We start from the raw sequence: 19,979 nt of genomic DNA, 5'->3' as shown, positions 1-19,979 counted from the left end.
AATACGGTAAAACTACTTGTTATCGACTACGTGTATGCTCTTTTAATACAGTGTTCAAACCGTATCATGAAAACCGCGAGGGTTTAAAAATATTTTAAATTTTCAATTTTTCCCAAGTAAATGAAACACACGTCCCGCCCAGTTTCAACGATATTTTTACAATATAAAATTTTAGATAATCTTTACATACCTTCTTTGTTTTTTTAACTTGAACTTCTCTAGTTCCCCAGGAGACGACGTTCAAATTGATGATAGAATATAAAATCAGAAGTAAGTACATAGAAGGGATCGATAATAAGTAAATAATACCAGGTACTATGCACCAAAATTCTTGAGGATGAAGACAAGCGGCTATAAGAAACGAACTTGTTAACGATATTAAGAATATTGCAGAAGGCGAACCTATTCCATCTTCTCCAAGTTGGAGTGCTGTACCAACAATTACAGCCATCATTATCATTGCATATGCAGTAGATAATATTTGCGCACATAAAAGCTAAAAAATTTTTAAAAAAATATTTAAAGATAATTGATAATGAAATATATAATCGACTACCCATCATAAGCCTGGTCTTGGAGCTGTAGGAAAAATTTATCTCAGTTACATCTGGAATGGAACAGAGTATAATTCAGATGTATGTGGTTACTATTTAAGAAGGCAACCAGTCTAATCTAGCCCTTTATAATCTGAGATATAGCTGAGTTAAATTTAAGATAGAACTAAGTTCAATCTATATTATACTGGGTACTATCTAAAATAGTTTTTTGCCTCAGATGTAACTGAGTATAATCCGGAATGGTAGCCAGTACCATCTTGTTCTTTTCGCGTAGTGCTGAAAAAAATGTTGGAAAATCCAAAAGTGTACACCTCAATCGCTCATTTTATTTTTAATCATTACTTTTATTTTATAATATTAGTTTTTTGTTACTATGAATTTTTATCCCGCATTAAAAAAACTTATACTCTGAAATTATATCAGATAATATAATATTTATTATATTATAGTATAATTTAGAATATAAATAATTATATATTTAAAAATAACTACTTTTTTGCCGTTTTCAATATAAAATTTTATATTTTAAAAGTATATTAATATAATATATAATTTTATATTTTGGCACATATTATCATTATAAAAACTCCATATAATATTAGATTATATAAAAAAAATATATGTCATTATATAGTATCAATTTATAGGTTTATATACATTATGATTTTATAATTCAAATTATATTATTAACAGTATAATATAATATATAATGCTCGTATATAAGCTTGTATATATTAAAAGATATACATGACACTTTTGTGCTTCGAAAAATTTTCAGTTCCATGAATGCTCTTTCGGTATCCTCTAAAACTTATTTTATTTTGAGTAATTATTTTTTTATATTAAAAATTAATCATATAAATGAAAATTTATAGTCATAACGACTCTCTCTACAAACTTCCTTTCAAGTTCAATCTACACACTTAATTTACTCGAATAAAATATATTCTCATTGATACTCACAATCATCGTCAAACTAAAAGTCTTTATTTTTCATATTTTATTTTATATTTTTAGATATATAATGTATTATATAATACAATATACAATTCAATATCTTGAGATTCTCCAACGTCAATTATATAAAAAAATATATTTAACAATATAATATTTAATATATAAAAAAATATATTCTATTATATATCATTCCAATATATCTAAATTTATAATGAATTTTATAAGTTAAAAATTATATTTTATAATTATATTACATATTATGAAAATATGTATATATTTTTTTATAATTTAAATTATAAATCAAAGTATAACTTTGAATTTATATAAATATTATATTTTATTATACATACATTTTTGCCGTTTTATAAAATTATATATTTACGGTATATTTTTTTATATATAATCAAAATATATGTTATTTTCATGCGGGATTCAACTTTTAAATTGTTAATTTTATTTATTTATTTCTTATGTTCAGTTTAATTTTTTTTTAAATATTCTGCCGTTTTGTCTTAGATGTCGCTCTTTTTTTCAATCCTACTATTACGCTACTGCTTCTGCCAGGAATTGATAGAGAGAAAAAAGTAAAATAATAATAATAATAATAATAATAACAATAATAATAATTTAATGATGAACACAGTGCTCAGTCAAACTTTTCAATTGTAGCAAAGATTTTAAATGTAATTCATGTTTACAATTAAGAACAATGAATTATATTTTAGGTACTTAATATTGATTAAATTATTTTTCGCGAAATATGGATAGTAAATTTTTATCATTAATTTGTCCATTTTTTCCTGTTGTTAGTTTATAATTTAGACAATTTTAACGGAGGCTTATAACGGACTGTTTAGTGCGAAACTCCTTAGAGTGGATAAGTGGAGGAAGCTGTTGGGACTTAATAACTGCCGATTGAGGGGAAGGCTCATTACGGGCAGGCATACGACGGGTAGTCGACTGTATTATCCAATACACAATAAAAAAGTTAATAATTTTTAGTTTCACTAGAACTTACTTGAATTTCAGCTTTACATGTGAAACAAATCATCATAAAAAGAAGGATCGGTATTATATTGTAATAGAAGCTCGTCCAATTATCAATTTTAAAAGCCGCTACAAATGCTCCCACCAACATAAGGAAAATTGTTCCAGGCCCAAGAATAGTGCCACCTAAATTATGAATGGTTTTAGTGATTGTAACAAAAATAGTGTAATAACATAATCATTGACCTTACCCATGAGTAAAATTTGATAAGAAATGTATGGTAGTGAAATATTATCGTTAATTTTGATTGTCCGTTTTGCATCCATAAGTAAATCCATAATATTTGCGATAGTTGATGGGACCCAACGACGACGTTGATTATAAAATTCATGGAAACCTTCAGGAGCGTGAGTGTACGCATCACTGGCAGCTGAATATTCTACTCGATATCCCCTTTGAAGTAAAAGAGTACAAAGCCACCGATCTTCGCCTTGATCATATTGCACGTAATGTCTTGCATCTTCAGATTTTGTTGTATATTTTTTCATAACGTTGTCATCCATAAGTGCTTTCCCTCGAAAAAGTGAAAAACATCCAGGACTACAGAGAACGCAACCTATCATATGTTCAGTAGCTTTTTGCAACCAATGACCAATAGCATATTCAAACATTTGATACCAAACCATAGGACCAGACCCTACAGGATGAATTCGACCGCAAGCAGCACCAAGATTTTTATTTTTCTTCATTAAATCGACTAAAAGTTTAACAGCAGCTGGTTGAAAATCGATATCCCCATCAAGAGTTAAAAGATAAGTATTTTCTGCAATCATTTCTTTACGATCAACGCTGATAGGCAGTTCCATGAGACGGTGACCAAGTAAATAATACATGTACATAACTTGGCTCCAACGTTTTCTATGACGAATTTTATTTTTATCTTTTAGATGTGCTATCATTTTCGTTTTTCCTGGTAATGTCCAAACAAGTCTACCACCATATGGAGTTGGGTATTTTTTAGGTGCTCGTACATGCATTCGAGTCTGATGTACATCGGAGGCAGCTTCATCCAACGTTCCTACCAAGAGTTTGACAAAGCGATTTACTTGAGCTTCATTTTCATCATGATCTGCAAGTTCAAAAGCATCATCAAAAAAGATATGAGTTTCAAATTCATAATAATCTGGGTCAACCACTTTTAAATATTTTTGGGCAACACGGCGAGCGCACTGATCTTCATCTAAGCGAAGAATACTTTTCAAAAATTCTATCATCTCCTCTTTATTTTCATGCCACATAGTTGCACATGCATAAATTCTAGTAACATGGTCACTGCTTTTCACTGCAGACGGAGGAGTTGTTGAACCATCAGTTTGTTCATAAATCGTCTCGTAATCACCGTCACCTTTTTCTCGCTCAATTTCAGCTAAATCTTCTACTTTAACTTCTGGCTGATCATCTCTCTTTCGGTTCAAACCAAGCGATTGATCAATCAATAAAGAATCATACATAGGCACAACAAACAGTTTTTCTGTTGCTGCCAGTCTTTCGCATTTTGGAGTCCATATGTGAAGAGTAATCCAAGTTTGTGAAAGTAACCAGAGAAGCCATACCCAGGCATATTGTTTAGATATAAAATCATTTAGAAAATAAGGTGGTGGTGATTCATAAAAAAGGTAATCTGGAATTGTACCATGGAAAAAACAGGGGTCACCATTGCGTAACCCACATGCAGTGATTAGAAGTGAAATAAGAACAGGAATAGTCAGACTCACGGGAAATGCGTAACTGAATGGTTGTATTAAGATTTTGCAACCAAATTTACCTGTAAATATTTTTAAATTATAACTCTTATTAAAAATATAGGCATTTATTTATTTTCTTTTTTATATTTTTGAGAAACTTACCAACGATATATGTAAAATACGATCCAACTATTTGAATTAATAAGACATAAACGATAGAGTTTAAGTCAGCGGAAATAGTTTCAGTATCTCCTGTAGGTAATATTTCTGAAAGATCAGGTACAGTTCCTACGACCGATTGACGTACACCAGTGACAGTAATTTTGTGCTCTCTAAATGCAGATCCAAACATTGAAAAGAAGTGCCCGACATTTTCACCTTTTAAGTGGAAAATAACCAATGAACTTATAAAAAATGCTATTATTTTCCAAACTGAGATAAATAGGTATGTAAAATATCGTGTCAATCGTAATTCTTTTTTGACTCGGCCCAAGGTGCGAATAAAACCTGAATAAAAATGATTATTATTCCTTATAATGATTGAATAATAATAATAATTTCTCATACATACCAATCGAACTCTGCATTGATACATAATTTTCCCACCAACCACAGGACACGAGTATTAATGTTGGTGGAATTAGCCAGAGACTACGTTTCGAACTATCAAGTAATGGCCAAACAATAAAGCCACTTGCTTGAGCAGCTAAAGCTGTGAGATCAACAAGAATAAGTACAAATCTCCTAGGTTCATCTTTGCTACTACTTCTTGATAATAATCCAAGTAATCCAGGTACAAAGCAAACACAATTAGTAATCATTGCAGCTTTTATTGCATCTATCTCTGGTAAAACCGCAAAGAACATTAGTGCAAGCCCCACAACACGAAATGTTTCCATAAAGAACACTAACAGAAAATGAGAAGATAATGGTTTTTTCCATGACTTGAATATGCACATTCGACAACTTCGGAAAAAAGTTCCGAATTCAGGAACAGCGTAGGCAAAAATTATACACCAAGTCCATGCTATCCTTTCTTCATCTGGTAATGTGACAACAAATTGCTTATCACGTCCTAATTCTTTGTTACAATAAACTATCACACGATCTGGTTTGAGTTGAGAAGTCATAAAAAGAATAGTTCCTTTAGAAACAACTCCACTAACCAGAACTATTATAAAAACTAGAAGATAAACGATCACTTTTATTATTTGAACTGTCGCATCAAGACACTTTTGATTTGCCATTGAACCTGAGTCAATTTTCGGTGGAGGATCTCTAAATACATCCCATGCTTTCGTTTCAACGATTGTCCGCTGACTATAAAAAAAAAATTTGTGTGAATTTTTATGACATTTTTTAATACAACTTATTTTCAATAATTTACCTCTCTCCATACTCATGTGCCAAAGGCGTTGTATCATCATCGGAGAAATCATCAGGATCATTCACACCCATCATAGGGTTCTGTTGATGGTTCTTCGCCATTTTAGACATCGTTAGTCTAAAAAAATTGTAAAATTTAATTAATTGATCGATAAACCGACTATAAGCAACTATGTAATAAATTTTGACACCTTTAAATAAGAACATTTATAAAAATGATCAAAACATAGAAATAGTATTTCCCTATTCATTTAATAGCTAATCTATCCCTCGCAGATTTGAATCACGGTGGAAACACCGTGAAAGTGTGAACACTGTAGATCCACCGTGGTTACACGGTGGATTTGTTCCATTTCACCACCGGGTATACACAGTGTATCCACGGTGATTACGCGGTGACTTGACCACTGTATATACACGATGTTTCCACTGTGATTACGCAGTGTATCCACCGTGATTCCACGTTGGCTTTGTACTATTTTACCACCGTGGTTTCACGGTGTATCCACCGCGTAATCACAGTGGAAACACCGTGTATACACAGTGGTCAAGCCACCGTGGAATCACGGTGGATACACCGCGTAATCACAGTGGTAACATGGAACAAACCCACCGTGTTTCAACCGTGATTCAAATCTGCGAGGGATACAATAGGTCGGAGAAGTGGCATTTTATGGTTTGGGTTATTTTCTAAATAAGCCAATAGAAAGAACTGTACCATAGGAGAAAAAGTGTAAAATATTACCCAAGAGATAGAAAGATCTTCCTGGTGGATCCTGATTACCCCTAATGTTCGGTATCGCTTTACGGTAGAGTTTCCGTGTTTTTAAAGTCGTATTACTGTATTCTTACCGCATATTTACAGTAGAAATACGGTACAATTGCGGTGTTTTACACGGAAAAAAATTTCGGAAAGTTTAATTAAAAATATGAGTTAAAATTACTAAATTCATATTGTAAACTTAACACGCTATTGAAATTGTGTAATTTTTACTATCTCGAGAGTTAAATTGCACGCCTCGAACGCGAAGCGGCGAGGTTGTGCTTTATAACGGACCTGTCAATTTTTTTTTATTTTGTAATTTTTACTATTTGAGTATGTCAATAAATATAAACTGCATCAGTTAACTTGACTACTTGTTTAGTGAAATTTACTATCCAATATAGTACATTTTATCATCCAATTTAGTACATTTTACTATATTAGAATGGAATTAAATGAAATTACATTCACGCAGATAATTTTTGAGTAAAAATTACCCATAAAGTTTGCTACTGTAAAGACATCTAGCCAAAGCTAAATTTTTACTATGTTGTTAGTAGAAATTGCACTTCATTTACATGCTATCGAGCAGTATATTTCACAATGTGCATGGGAGAAAATTGAAAAATTTTCCACATGTCCTCACATTATCGTCCTTATATTATGATTCGTATGCGTGCCATATGAGAGTAGTAATGCTACTGTGTCTCTTTCTACTCATTTTAACCCTACTTTGGGTAGACTAACAGTACCATAGTTAGGATTGTTTACATGGCTAATTTGAATATGAAAGAAAAAAATTCTTTATTTCTATAATATGCTTCTACTGTGGATGCTGCGGGTTCACTCCGGTTTAACAGCGACCTACCTGAACATGGAGTGGGGATCCAAGGTCAGGCGCTAAAGGGTTCACGATACTGTGTATTTTTTATACTTTAGCGCATTGCTCTTTCTTTCATTACACCCAATAAAATATAACTATTAGAGCCAATGATATAAACCTGACTAATTCTGAAATTCAATAATAAAAAATATGCAGTAATTGGATTCTTAAAAATTTTAAATAACCTATTCCATATGAATTGGAAAACGATATCTAAATTAAAATATACCCGAACGACTTTAGTTGCACAGTAAGCATCGCGCTGCCTTGTTAAATTAAATGCGATATTGTGAAATGTTTAACGGCAATTTCTGTACCTTTAATTATCGTAAAAAAAAAACTGTTCTTAAATAAAATTTCAAGTTCTAGAGATCTTTCCATGAGATTAATTTTTTTTATAACAATAAATAAAACATGCGGTAAAATAGACAGAATTAGTGGCGGGAACAGAACTTGGCAACAGTGCAGTTTAAAAAAAATCTGAGACCCACTCGCACTGGGCAGTGCGGCGCTATCTTGGTACTCTCTCTCAAATATTCAACTTTGAATACTTGTATACTTGTTCATTGCACTAAAATTTTTAAAAGGGTTCGAGGAAAGCATTTAATTTTTTTTTAAATTTTATTTTAAACAATTACGAAAAAAAATTAAAATATAGGAAAAGGGACACCACATTTATCATGCGATCTTCGAATGGTTAATATATATGAATACATCAAATAAATCTATTAAATTTATCTTTTAATTTTGAATCTCTATTTTTAATTAATAACAGGTTTTAGAAATTGAAATCGATGCTACTAGAACTTAATTTGAACCAAATCTAAATGAAATCCATTATAAGCGCGTTAACCCCACCCGCTAAGGAATGCTTCAAATATTCCTCAGTTTAAAAACGAAAGTAGTTTAAATTCGATTCATTTCCAGTACGTAAACTAGAATTACACTGGTTTAATTTTGGTTTCATTCAGGTTTTTTTTTGTTTTTTTTTATCACATTCAACCTTCTACTTTCAGTGTAAAATAAATGTCCAAACTCGAAATAAACTCTACTAAAACTTTATTTAAACTAAAACCCAGATTAAAATCCTGTCAATCGGTTGAATTAATCCTTTAGTATTATAATTTTCGATTTTTTAGAGTCACCCTAATATATACAGAGAAAACTGATGAAGTTTCCTTTCACTGTAACTACTTTTCTTAGTCACCAAGAATGAAGTTTTCAATGTCAATACGATCGATTCATTAAAAGAACGAAATAATAATGTGGGGCAGAATGAGTCTTTTAAAAACAAAATCATATTTAAAGAAATTTGTTTTTCGAAATTCTCGTGCCCTGTGTGCAAAACATATCAAAAATATCCAGAAATAATTATTGACATCTTATTCAGCGCAATCGGTACTAAATTATTTGAATGAAATTTCATTTAAATCATAAATGAAATTAGCTCCTTTATATCATTACCTGAATTACTTTTTTTGCTGTTTCGAATATATCTACAGTTGTAGAGTTCGGAATATGAATCATGACTATGATATGCTTATGAAAGAAGAAATTAATTCATAATAATCTTTTCGAACTGATACTAAAAACAAATTATAGTCGCTTGTATACAAAATATTAGTCAAATGAAAATGTAAATGAATTGGAGAGTGGTTCAAATATAAAATAAATAAGGTATTGTATAGTAAAGATGCAGAAAAAAAAAATAAGGTATTGTGACAAGCCTTGAGAGGCCTTACTTGCGAACCATGAAGTTTCAGCGGTCGTCCTTGTTATTATATGTTATCTGTTTTATTCTGTGCCTTTCACTTTCAAGAACCAAAGAACCAGTTAAAAATCTTTCACTCTCTCCCCCCTTTACCTTGTATCTGAGAGAACAAAGCCATACTCGATAAATTTTCCTGTATGAAAACGAAAAATCTCGATGACTCTAGATCCTGGTTGACTAATTTCCGGTGGTTTTTTTTTGACTCATTAAGCAAAACTTTGTTATACATTAAGAAAAAATAATTTCTTTCAAACTTCAGCCCTTAATCCCAATTAACTTTCAGTATCTTGGATTTATTTTAAAAATTTTTCTATTTAAAAGGCGTAAAAATTTGATGACTTTCTTTTTCAATTTTCTAATACTCAGCCGCATTTCCAGTTGTCAGATCGTCGTTTGCGGAAATTTTTTGGGAATGATGTATAAAAAATATTATTTGGAACACAAAATTGCCATTTATTTTTTAACATATTAAATTACTGGAAAATTTTTTGCTCCCCTCCGGAAGGAAAGCGTCAACTTTTGTCCCACTGTGGGAAACGAAGTTGCCGTTTTCCGCCTCCGTCAAGGAGAAATAGTATATTACACACCTAGGGCAGTAAAGTAAGAAATGCCTGAGATCATAGGCTTGGCCTCGGCCAACAATTACATGTGATCTAAAACATTTCTTACTTTACTGCCCTAGGTGTGTAATATCCCGAGTAGAATTGAAACTTATAGTTGACCAGCCCGTAGCTAACAGATTTGAGTCATACCCTCACTATGTAACGCCATCTTGGCCGATGGCTGACTGATCAGAACAAGCCAGTGGATAGATTAAAACTTATATTCAATAGCTAGATTAAAACAACCCTAGTGGCAATATTGATCAATTCTGGAGAAAATCTTGAGCAACCCTATCCAAAAATTCCCATAGAATCCACTCAACTGCGAGAAAAACCGCATAGAATCCTATAGACTGTATTGGTTTCTATGCGGTTTTTGTCGCAGTTGAGTGGATTCTATGGGAATTTTTGGATAGGGAAGTCAAGAAGAATACAGCGAAATATTATATCTATATATACTGTGATTTAAAGATCTTGACTAAGATAGCTACTATAGGGAATGAGGTAGTGAGAGTGCAATTATAAATTGCTAATCGCTGGCTGAAAAATATGAGCTAATGGCCAGATATGAAAAGTAGCCAGTGATTAGCTAAAAAATATGACTTCATGATAACTCGTCAATTTTGAAAAAAAAAAAAAATCTGTCTCTTCGAGCTCGAAAATACTTTGGTGTGCCATTGTTTTCGAAAACTAACGTTTGTTACCATTTATTCCTTCAACGATATCTCTCGAACGAATTAACAGATTGAGATGGTTAAGGCGGCGATCGACGCGTTTCATTAAGTTCTAGAGCTGATTAGATTTTGAAGTCGATCATTCAACTCGTTTCTGAGAAATCAATGAAAAACTAAAAAAAAAATTTTTTTTTAATTCTTTCGACAACGGTTCCTCTTGAATGAATGAACCGATTTCGATAGTTAAGGTGGCATTCGACGTAGCTTATAACGTTTTAGAGCTGATTAGATTTTGGAATTAATCCATCTAACCCATTAGAAGTTATCTAAAAAAATTTTTGAAATATCTCTAAACGCACCCTATCGATCAAGCTCAATTTTTTACAGTTTGTAGGAATTAATATGCTGCGTCGAATGCCACCCCAGACCTCAAAACGTCGACATTTGTTGAAAACCCGATTTTCGCAAATCGGGGTGAAAACAATAACTTTCTGAATTTTTCGAAAATCGTCGATTTTCTTAGCGGGAAGTTAAAAAAAAACTTTCAGTCAAATTTTCGGAACTGATTGTGTTTCCAACTAAAATTTCGAGGCCAAAAGAATCGTCCCTGATCATTTTTGAAAACTTTATTTAGACTTGTAAATATTATGCGTTCTTAAGATTAATTGATTGAAATTTTCAAATTATTTAAAAAACAAGTTTTTAAAAATTTTTCATCTCACATAGAACTCGATAAACGTAAAAAAAATCGAAACTGGCTCATAAGATCAACCGGTTTTTTATAAAAAGTTTAATTATAGAATTTTATTGATAGTGTATGTTCTTCAAATCACTTACAATGAAACTTTGAATTCCAATGCCTGTTCTGCCAGTCGGAACAAGCTAATATCAGACAAATGCAATTTAGTGAGTAGAAACTGATCAGTTTCTACCCGCTAAATTAACTTCTGACTTAATTTCATCACTGTCAGAGCCGCATTTTTGTTTATTGTAAACCTCTAAATATTTATGTCACTCTAATAACCAACCAAACTGAGAATTGTGTTTGGGAAATTAAAAAAGTAATATGAGTTCTCATCTATCAATTTATTACACAAATAAAAAGCCGCTATTCTCCTTATTAAACTAATTAAATTTACATATTTGAAATTCAGCATGATTTTTTTGCTGAACTGTCGGTCAAAAATTAGTCTGTTCGACTGACTCCTGACATTAAAACTCCCAATATCAATGTAGATAATATGAAAAATATATTGCATGGCAAGGGACGTCGATGATGTCAGCCCTCACCTTCGGTTCGGGCAATCAACTTTAACCTCGCCTGAAATCATCTAGTTTTATCCTATACCGCGCAGCAATATACTATTAATTCTAATGAGAAACAATTTCTACACAGAAAAAGAGCCATCCGGCCTTACCCGGAATGGAAAGGTAGATTTCTTATTTAGATACAAAAATTTGGGAAATTTAAAAAAAAAATGAACTACTGAATTAAAAATACAATACTGCGGTGTAATTAATACTTATTTTATAAGCTACATTATGTGAATTTCCAGGATTTGATTTATGCCTTATCATTCAGAAGTTATTAGAGGACTAAGCTACAAAAATGGGCTTTTTTAATTTTTTGTGAAATTTTTGAGATCATCAAATTGTTAGAAAAGATCTTGAAAAAAAAAAAAAAAAAAACAAGTAGTAAGTGAAAATTAAAGCTCATCGTACGAACTTTAAGATACATTTTCCAGAATTGAGCTATCAATCAGTTTAAAAGTTATTTAAGGATCAAGCCAAAAAATTCATTTTTATGAAAATAAAAAAAAAAATTCAAACACCAACTTCGAAGTTAATCGACCTATTGGGCTCATCTTCGAACTTGATAAAGGTAATTCTCCAATAAATAATTTTATACAATTTTATGAATTCGTATAAAACTTTATAAAATTTCATACAATTACATTAAATTTCATCTAATTATTACTTTCTTTCTAAGGACTTGCTTTATAAAATTGTCTAAAATTTTACATAATTTTATGAAATCGTATAAAACTTTATACAATTATATGAAATTTAATTTAATTATTGCTACCCTTACTAAGATCTTACTATATAGAATTCTATGAAATTTTATAAAATTATATGAAATCTTATAAAATTTCGCTGTACAATCTTATAAAATTTTATAATAGTTTATATAATTTATAAAATTACATTTATTTATTACGTTCCTTACTCAGGTTTTACTTTATAAAATTGTATGAATTTATATATCTGTCGACCAAACTTGAAACAGAAAGGGAAGCATCCGAAAAATAATTATGCTCATACGAAAAATTTTTATGCTGTATCAAAATGCTTACTACGCGCGAGACACTTATCGATAAGATTTAATAACAATTACTTCCATACATTATAATAATTGTGATGCGCACATTAATTTTTCATAAGAGCATAAAAAATTTTTGGATGCTTCACTTCCTGTTTCAAGTTTAGTCGACAGCATAATAAAAATTGGTAGGTTTTGAGCCAAAATTTTTGTCCGTGTAGTTTTAGACATCACATAAAAATTTACACTAACATCAATCCATACTTCTCAAATAATTATCTTATTACTAGCAATAATATATTATTATAATAACGAGCAACCTGCTAGACCTCACTACGTGACTGCCCAAATCTCACTACTAAATTTATAAAATACGCAGTAAAAAAGGATTTCATGCCGCAAAAAATTCTAATTTGCACCAAGAAATTTGATGCATTATCATTTAAATACAAAAATTGTCTTGGGGCGAGAAAAGATTTTTTTGGTCAAGAAATAATTCCTTGCACTGAGTACTTTTTTCTAGTTCTAAATAAATTTTTGTTTTCAATTCACAATGCAAAAAATTTCTTGGGGTAAGTAAAAATTTTCTTTAGGCGAGTAAAGTTTTTTTGTGTCAATTAATCCTTTTTTTTCTATGCACAACTTTTTGGTTTTGAGAAGCTTCCTAAAACCAAAAGGGAGTATAAAAATCTGTCATTTTGGAATAAGTAACGCAATATAAATAATATAGCTATATATTCAGTGACATTCAGTCATATTTAGTTACAGGATAATTAAAGTATTAATTTATTTAAAGAAAATTAATACGATCGTCTTTTTTCTCGCGTAATTTAAATGTAATTCGAATGATATAGACAAATCTATTTATCTCAATACTTGGTAATTAAAAAGAGTTTAAAGTATGAAAAGGCACAAATTCAAGTCAAGACCTATCTAATGATACCGATTTCAATGACATTAACTAATCCTATTATATAGATATGACGGGAACAAAATTTTCCTTATTCTCTTAATAATATAGATAAAAAGTTAAGAAATTAATTAAAATTTAATTTTGTTAAAATACATGCTAATAGAATAAGATTTACTATTCTAAATTATCAAATTTATTAAATCGACTGTTAACTTTGATTAAAAACTCCGAGGAAATCTGATGATTAAAAAATTCTAATCGGATGCAATCGGGAATTTCCAATTGACTTTTAATCAGTTTCGATCGGATTCAATCGGAAAGTTAAATCGAAAAAATGATCGATAAAAACTTATTGTTTTCCAAATAAAATATTTCAATCGGATTTAATCGAAAAATAAATTATGTATTTCCGATTAAAAAATCTCAATTGCATTCAATCTGAAAATAATTTTTTTTCGATTATTTTCCGATTTAATTTCAATCAGTAAATCGGAACGCTTCCAAGTGAATTCCAATTGACTGATCGAATCCAATAAAAATCCGATTGAGTTTAAGTCGGATTCAATCAGGGAAGTTTACTGATTCAGCTTATATTTTTTAATTTCTCCCACAATCAAAAATTACAAAGTATAAATGGTAATGTAGTTCGAAATATAGTAAAAATTAGAAAATTTCAATATAAGTTTCACATCACAACGTCAATTTATTAATAATTTTGCCCATATTTTTAAGTTAAGTTCCCGCAAAATTTTCATATTTTCTTTGTGAAATTAAAATAATCAGTTTGATTTTCCGAAATATCTTTCCTACTAAATATTTTTGTTCTAAAGAGTTAAAAATCTTTTATAAAACAAGTTCAGCTACTGGTTTTATAACTGCTTACAGCTCACATTTACACCGATTCGCATTTCTGATCTGCTCTAATTCTTCAAAATTAGCTAATACGGTTGTGATATCGTAGAATTAAAATAATTAAAAACGTTTGTTTTTTACATGTTTAAGAGCATTCTCAGAAAATACCACCCACTTTTTAAAAATATTCATGACCTTGAACTGTCATAATCGTATTAAAATTTTATTAAGTAATTAAAAAAAATTAACGCATTAATTTAAAAAAGAACAATTTAGTTAACATTTTGCCGAAATAATGTCTGGTACAAGGAATACAATGCTACAAAGAAAGTTCAATGCCTGTATTAGATATATCTTCCATGTTTGCAGATATGTGCATATTAGTCCGTACAGAATAAGACTAGGTTGGTTGAAACTGTGCAGTAGGCGTGAGTTCTTTTTAGCATGCGTTGCATATAAAATCTTACGATTGAATTGTGATAAAATATTGCGGAAGAATTTCTACATGAGTACTGTGCGTGCGCGTGCACATCGTCAAATTGATCTCCTGTATCAACCAACCTGTCGTAAATATACATATGAACATTTATTTTTACTGTCTGCTATCTACACAGAAAAAAAGAATTTCTGGGCGCAAGAATTTTTTTGTACTTTAAATTGAACACAAAAATTTTCTTGGGATGAGAAAAAATTTATTGACTCAAAAAGTTTTTTCTTGCTCTGAAAAAACTCATTCTCGCCGTAAGAAAATTTCTATTTTCAATTCATAATGCAAAAAATTTCTTGGGCTGGGAAAAAATTTTCTTGGGGCGAGTAAAAATTTTTTGTGTCAAGAAATCCTTTTTTTCTGTGTAAGTATGGAATGATCTGCCCTCATCCATTGTGTCAATTGCAACTTATAAAGAATTCAGATCAGAGTGTTATAATTATTTTCTACAGAAAGACGTGAATTAGGTCCACTTTTATGTAGGATTATTGATTATTATTATATCATCAATTAAATATGTATTTATATATACTATTATTGTATAATTGAAGTCTACCTACCTACCTACCTATTTAACTAACTTAATTAATTCAATTCACTTAACTTACTAAAATTATCTTACTTATTGTATGTTTATATTTAAATATCATTATTATACTATGCTTTGTAAAACTTTTGTATATTGCGGCCCTTAGGGAATCTCGATTCCAGGGTCGAAAAATTATTAAGGGTCAGCAGTACTAAACGAATTTTCGAATTTTACTTTTCTAATTACATTTTGAATAATTACGTCACTCGAATGATGAAAACTTTCTGAAAAAGTTTGTCTTTCACATATTTTCGGAAGCTATAAAAATTTATGTGATAACAATTGATTAATAAATTAAAAGAATAGTAAAATTCAAAAATTCGTTTAGTACGGCCTAGCCTTAATAAATAAATAAAGATTTGGAAAAAAATTACTCACATACACTGAGAAAAAAAAATACTTTTATTAAGAGAATTTACTTAATGCAAAAACATATATTCTTGATAATTTTCGAGAATATATAATTTTGTCTCCAGAATTCGTAGAATTGATGAAAATAATTTAACAATATAACAACAAATGCATATAATATCAAAATAATTTTGATGCTCTTTTCTCGAGGAAATTAAATATTAATAATAATAAAATAAATATTTGTAGCTGATTTCTTGAACCAAGAAATTCTTGTTTGGACAATAGTACTTTTTTTTTCTCAGTATACTATAAAAAATCGGAAGTAAATACGGATTTTATTTCACTCACTCGGAGTTCCGGAGTTTTAAAGAAAATCACTCCGCATACGGAGCAAATAGAGAGTTTGTTTTTTTCAACGGAGTGATTTCGGAGTGATCTAGATTTTATTTCAATTTGCATTTACTCCGATTTAGAGTTTTAATATTGAAATAAACTCCTTTTTGGAGTAAACTTCACTCTCCCTATCCAAAAATTCCCATAGAATCCACTCAAATGCGACAAAAACCGCATAGAATCCTATAGACTGTATTGGTTTCTATGAGGTTTCTGTCGCATTTGAGTGGATTCTATGGGAAATTTTGGATAGGGCTGAATTGGAGTTTTAATATTAAAATAAACTCCCCTTCGGAGTAAATTTCACTCCGAGAGGATTAAATAAATATACAGTCACCCGCTCCGCATTCACTGCGGATTCAATCCGCATTCCCTGAGCAAATTTTTTACAGTACAGCTGTTATCAATTAGCAGTTGAACGAAATTTAGTAAAATCTTCATGTCAATATGATTCGAAATGTCAACCCTGATGGAAATTTTTCGGAATTTTATCTGCAAAACTCAGTTCTAAAGTTCTAAAGACTTTTTCAGAATTTTTCAAAGAAAAGTCCGAAAAATTTCCACCAGGGAAATTATGTAGGCTAAAATTTATTTATTTAATAATTTTTTAAAAATCTATATCTGGGCGAAATTTTAACTACTTTGTTCATTTTTTAATTAATGCTTAAAATTTTTTTAAATAAATAATAAAATTTCAATACGGTTGTGACAGTTCAAGGTCATTGAATATTTTTAAAACGTGGGTGGGGAGGGAGTGCCCTTAATTAACTAGTAAAATTTCAATACGATGACAGTTGAAAGTCATTGAATATTTAAAAAAAGTTGGGGCACTGTCTGAAAATGCCCTTAAAAAAATTAGATTACGCTGAAAGTGACGTTTACTTTTCGAAAGAAATTGTTCTAAAGTCTATAGGAAATATCAATCGGTGTTCAATTGTAACTCAAATTTTTCGCGCAAAATATGAGAGAATATTAAAAAATTATAGTTTACTCTATTGAAAAAATCCGCATTACAAAGAAAAATAATACAGTTTTCAATAAAACTCTCTACTTGGTAATAAACTTTATACATTTTACATTTATTTTTCTAATTACCACATTATTATAGATTTATTGTACTTAAAATTTTTTATATTTCAAGTTTGTGAACAGAGAAAACATTATTTAGTTCATATTATTACAACACGGTTTTTTTAAATCAATTTAATTTATAGAGATGTGTGTGAGTGTGTTGCAGTAAAGTAAAAGTTGAGATATTATTATGATAAGTATATGAATTATTGTATCATAAGTATTAGGAATCGCTTACCTTTTGCTGCTTCGGTGAAATTTATTTTAAAAACTTCTTCAGCTTCGTACTTTTTCATAAAAAAAAATCTTCATTTTTTCACTTAATAATTTTACATTTTTCTAATCACTTTTCATTATTTTCGCCCATAATTATAACTATATTTTACTAGTATCATTAAAACATGATATTGTTAAAAAAAAATAATAATTGAGTTAATAGGTAACTAATACTTGACCATAATTATTTATAACACAAATAATTTTTTAATAAAATTTATTTACTGTTGATATAAAATACAATATTGAATTGACAATCACCAGCTCACGTAGGTGAAAGCCAAGTAGAAGGAGAAGAACGTTACCACGCGACTGGCTGATTCAACGACAGAAGAAAAGGAATGAACGGTTTTGTCCCTCCCCAACACACTTCCTTCTAACTATGTTACTTTCACAAGAATCTTTCAGGTCGTGGTAAGGCCGATAGACTCAAGAATCTGGTTTGAAGTTATGTTGTTGACCCTAACTATGTATCTACTTAAATTTTTTGAATCTAAAATGTAACGTCAATGAAAAATTGATTACACTAGTGAATGGGGAAGTGAAGAAAATAGGTGAGTGTACTCACTCATATACTATTCATTTTTTTCAACCACGATCTTAAGTAATTGTATTAATTTTTTCAGATTCCTGGAATCCTTATGTCAGATTCATCCAACAATCTCAGCCTGTCATTGATACATACTAGGTTTTTTAAACTTATTCTCATTTACTTTTAATGCAGGCATGCAGTTCCAATGAATTAAATTCTGCATTGAGCAATACATAAAAATCCGATGATCTTTATGACCGATCTTTAGAAAGATTCAATGATTCACTTGAGTCATTAATTCCTGAGGTTTGATGAATTTTTCCATGCAGCATTGACATATCAAGCATTGCTCCAAAATCCGGTCGTACGCTTGATATTGAAAGTTCATCAGCAACAGAAAAATTTGTCGGACGTTTTGATTTCATCCCATCATTTGTAGGTTCTAAAGATTTTTTACGATCTGCTAAGTTATCAACTCTACATGATTCTAGGTTGAAGCAAGACAGTGGAATGGTTTCATTCTGTGTGTATTCATTCTTTCGATCAATTCCATCTTTAGTCGGATTAAGAGAACTATTTTTATTAATAGGATTGAATAAATTTGCAATGTTTCGATTGTACATGTTCGATGAAACTTTAGTCAACTCGTTTAAAGGGAATGCTGACAGTTTAGCAAGATCGGCAGGAGAAAAATTCGCTAATTTACTTAAGTCTGGCAGTGGTGTCATTTGTTGTGATAAATCAGGAAGAGGAAAATCAGAAGATAAACTTGACCGCATCTTATTTAATGCTTCTATAGAAAGTGGACTCGTAAGTTTAGAAAAATCTAGCGACGTCGGTTCAAATTCCATTTTATTAACAGTTTTTACAGAAACTGTAAGCTCACCCGATCTAAAAGTTGGTGTAATATCAGGTTTTTCTATTTTAGTATATAACCGATTATCTTTAATTGTGTCATCGATTATTTCTTTTTTACAATCCCGAGAAGATGTCGATGGCTGAGAATCAAATTTTTGTAAAGGCGTCATAATATTGTTATCTGGTTTAAAAGCTACGGGAGCAAGAAAAACGTTATTGGTATTTAATCCAGACGTAGTCGGAGTTAATGATTCAGAAATCCCAAGAGGTGGGAATTGTAGAGTAATAAAAGCATCTGATCTAGATTCGATTGGTGAATCGGGAAGAATCATTTTTTTAATTACTTCCCAGTACCCAGTATCATTTCCTCGACTACGACCTGGTAATTTTGATGCAAGGGAATTTCGTAATCTTTCCAAATATGTTGTATTGCTGTTAAAGTTCATTTTAAAGTTAATACCTCCTTCACTTCTATAATATTCAATGCATTTCTTAATTTCGTCGAGTGAATCTTGTGACAAAAATAATTCTTGTGATATTGTATAACTGAGAAGCATTGGACGAGGATACTCATGGGGTCGATTTTCAGGTGGCGGCATTGACCAAAAGATATTAAAATTTGACTCGTAGCAATTGCCATCAGCATTGTATGGTGCTTCAATAAAACAAATAAAATTGTTCATTTTAATCATTGTATAAAGAAGATTAGCATTATAACAAGTCACTCCAAAACTTCTCTACCCTAGCGGACCTAATTTACCGTAAATTTACCATATTTTACGGTAAATCTACCGTAAAAATTCGGTGCGAATTATCGTATTTTTACGGCAAATTCGCCGTAAATTACGGTAAATCGGCATTTTACGGTGGATCCCTGGTGGAAATTTTTTGGAATTTTTTCTGAAAAACTCGGTTCCAAAGTTCTAAAGACTTTTTCAGACTTTTTCAGAGAAAAGTCCAAAAAATTTCCACCAGGGATTACCGTAATTTACGATAATGTACCGT

General features: G+C 30.5%; 1 protein-coding gene across 2 annotated transcripts in view; it reads right to left on the bottom strand.

Moving 5' to 3' along the window:
• LOC130669319 (chitin synthase chs-2) overlaps positions 1-18,359 on the bottom strand; it is a 33,334-nt gene extending 14,975 nt beyond the window's left edge. The window contains exons 1-8 of one of the 2 annotated variants that reach the window (XM_057472127.1): positions 18,153-18,359; positions 17,547-18,077; positions 5,635-5,751; positions 4,819-5,567; positions 4,410-4,754; positions 2,753-4,327; positions 2,533-2,687; positions 191-496 (exon numbers count right to left, since the gene is read on the bottom strand). In XM_057472127.1, coding sequence (XP_057328110.1) covers positions 191-496; positions 2,533-2,687; positions 2,753-4,327; positions 4,410-4,754; positions 4,819-5,567; positions 5,635-5,744 — 3,240 coding nt within the window. In that variant the 5' untranslated portion in view covers positions 5,745-5,751; positions 17,547-18,077; positions 18,153-18,359. Of the gene's footprint in view, positions 1-190; positions 497-2,532; positions 2,688-2,752; positions 4,328-4,409; positions 4,755-4,818; positions 5,568-5,634; positions 5,752-17,546 lie in introns of both variants that reach the window. The other variant, XM_057472126.1, reaches the window with a different exon arrangement.
• Between the last annotated feature and the right edge of the window lie 1,620 nt (positions 18,360-19,979).

Source organism: Microplitis mediator, chromosome 6 (assembly GCF_029852145.1).
Source record: "Microplitis mediator isolate UGA2020A chromosome 6, iyMicMedi2.1, whole genome shotgun sequence".
Taxonomy (NCBI): Eukaryota; Metazoa; Arthropoda; class Insecta; order Hymenoptera; family Braconidae; genus Microplitis; species Microplitis mediator.
This window is presented reverse-complemented; position numbering and strand designations above follow the sequence as displayed.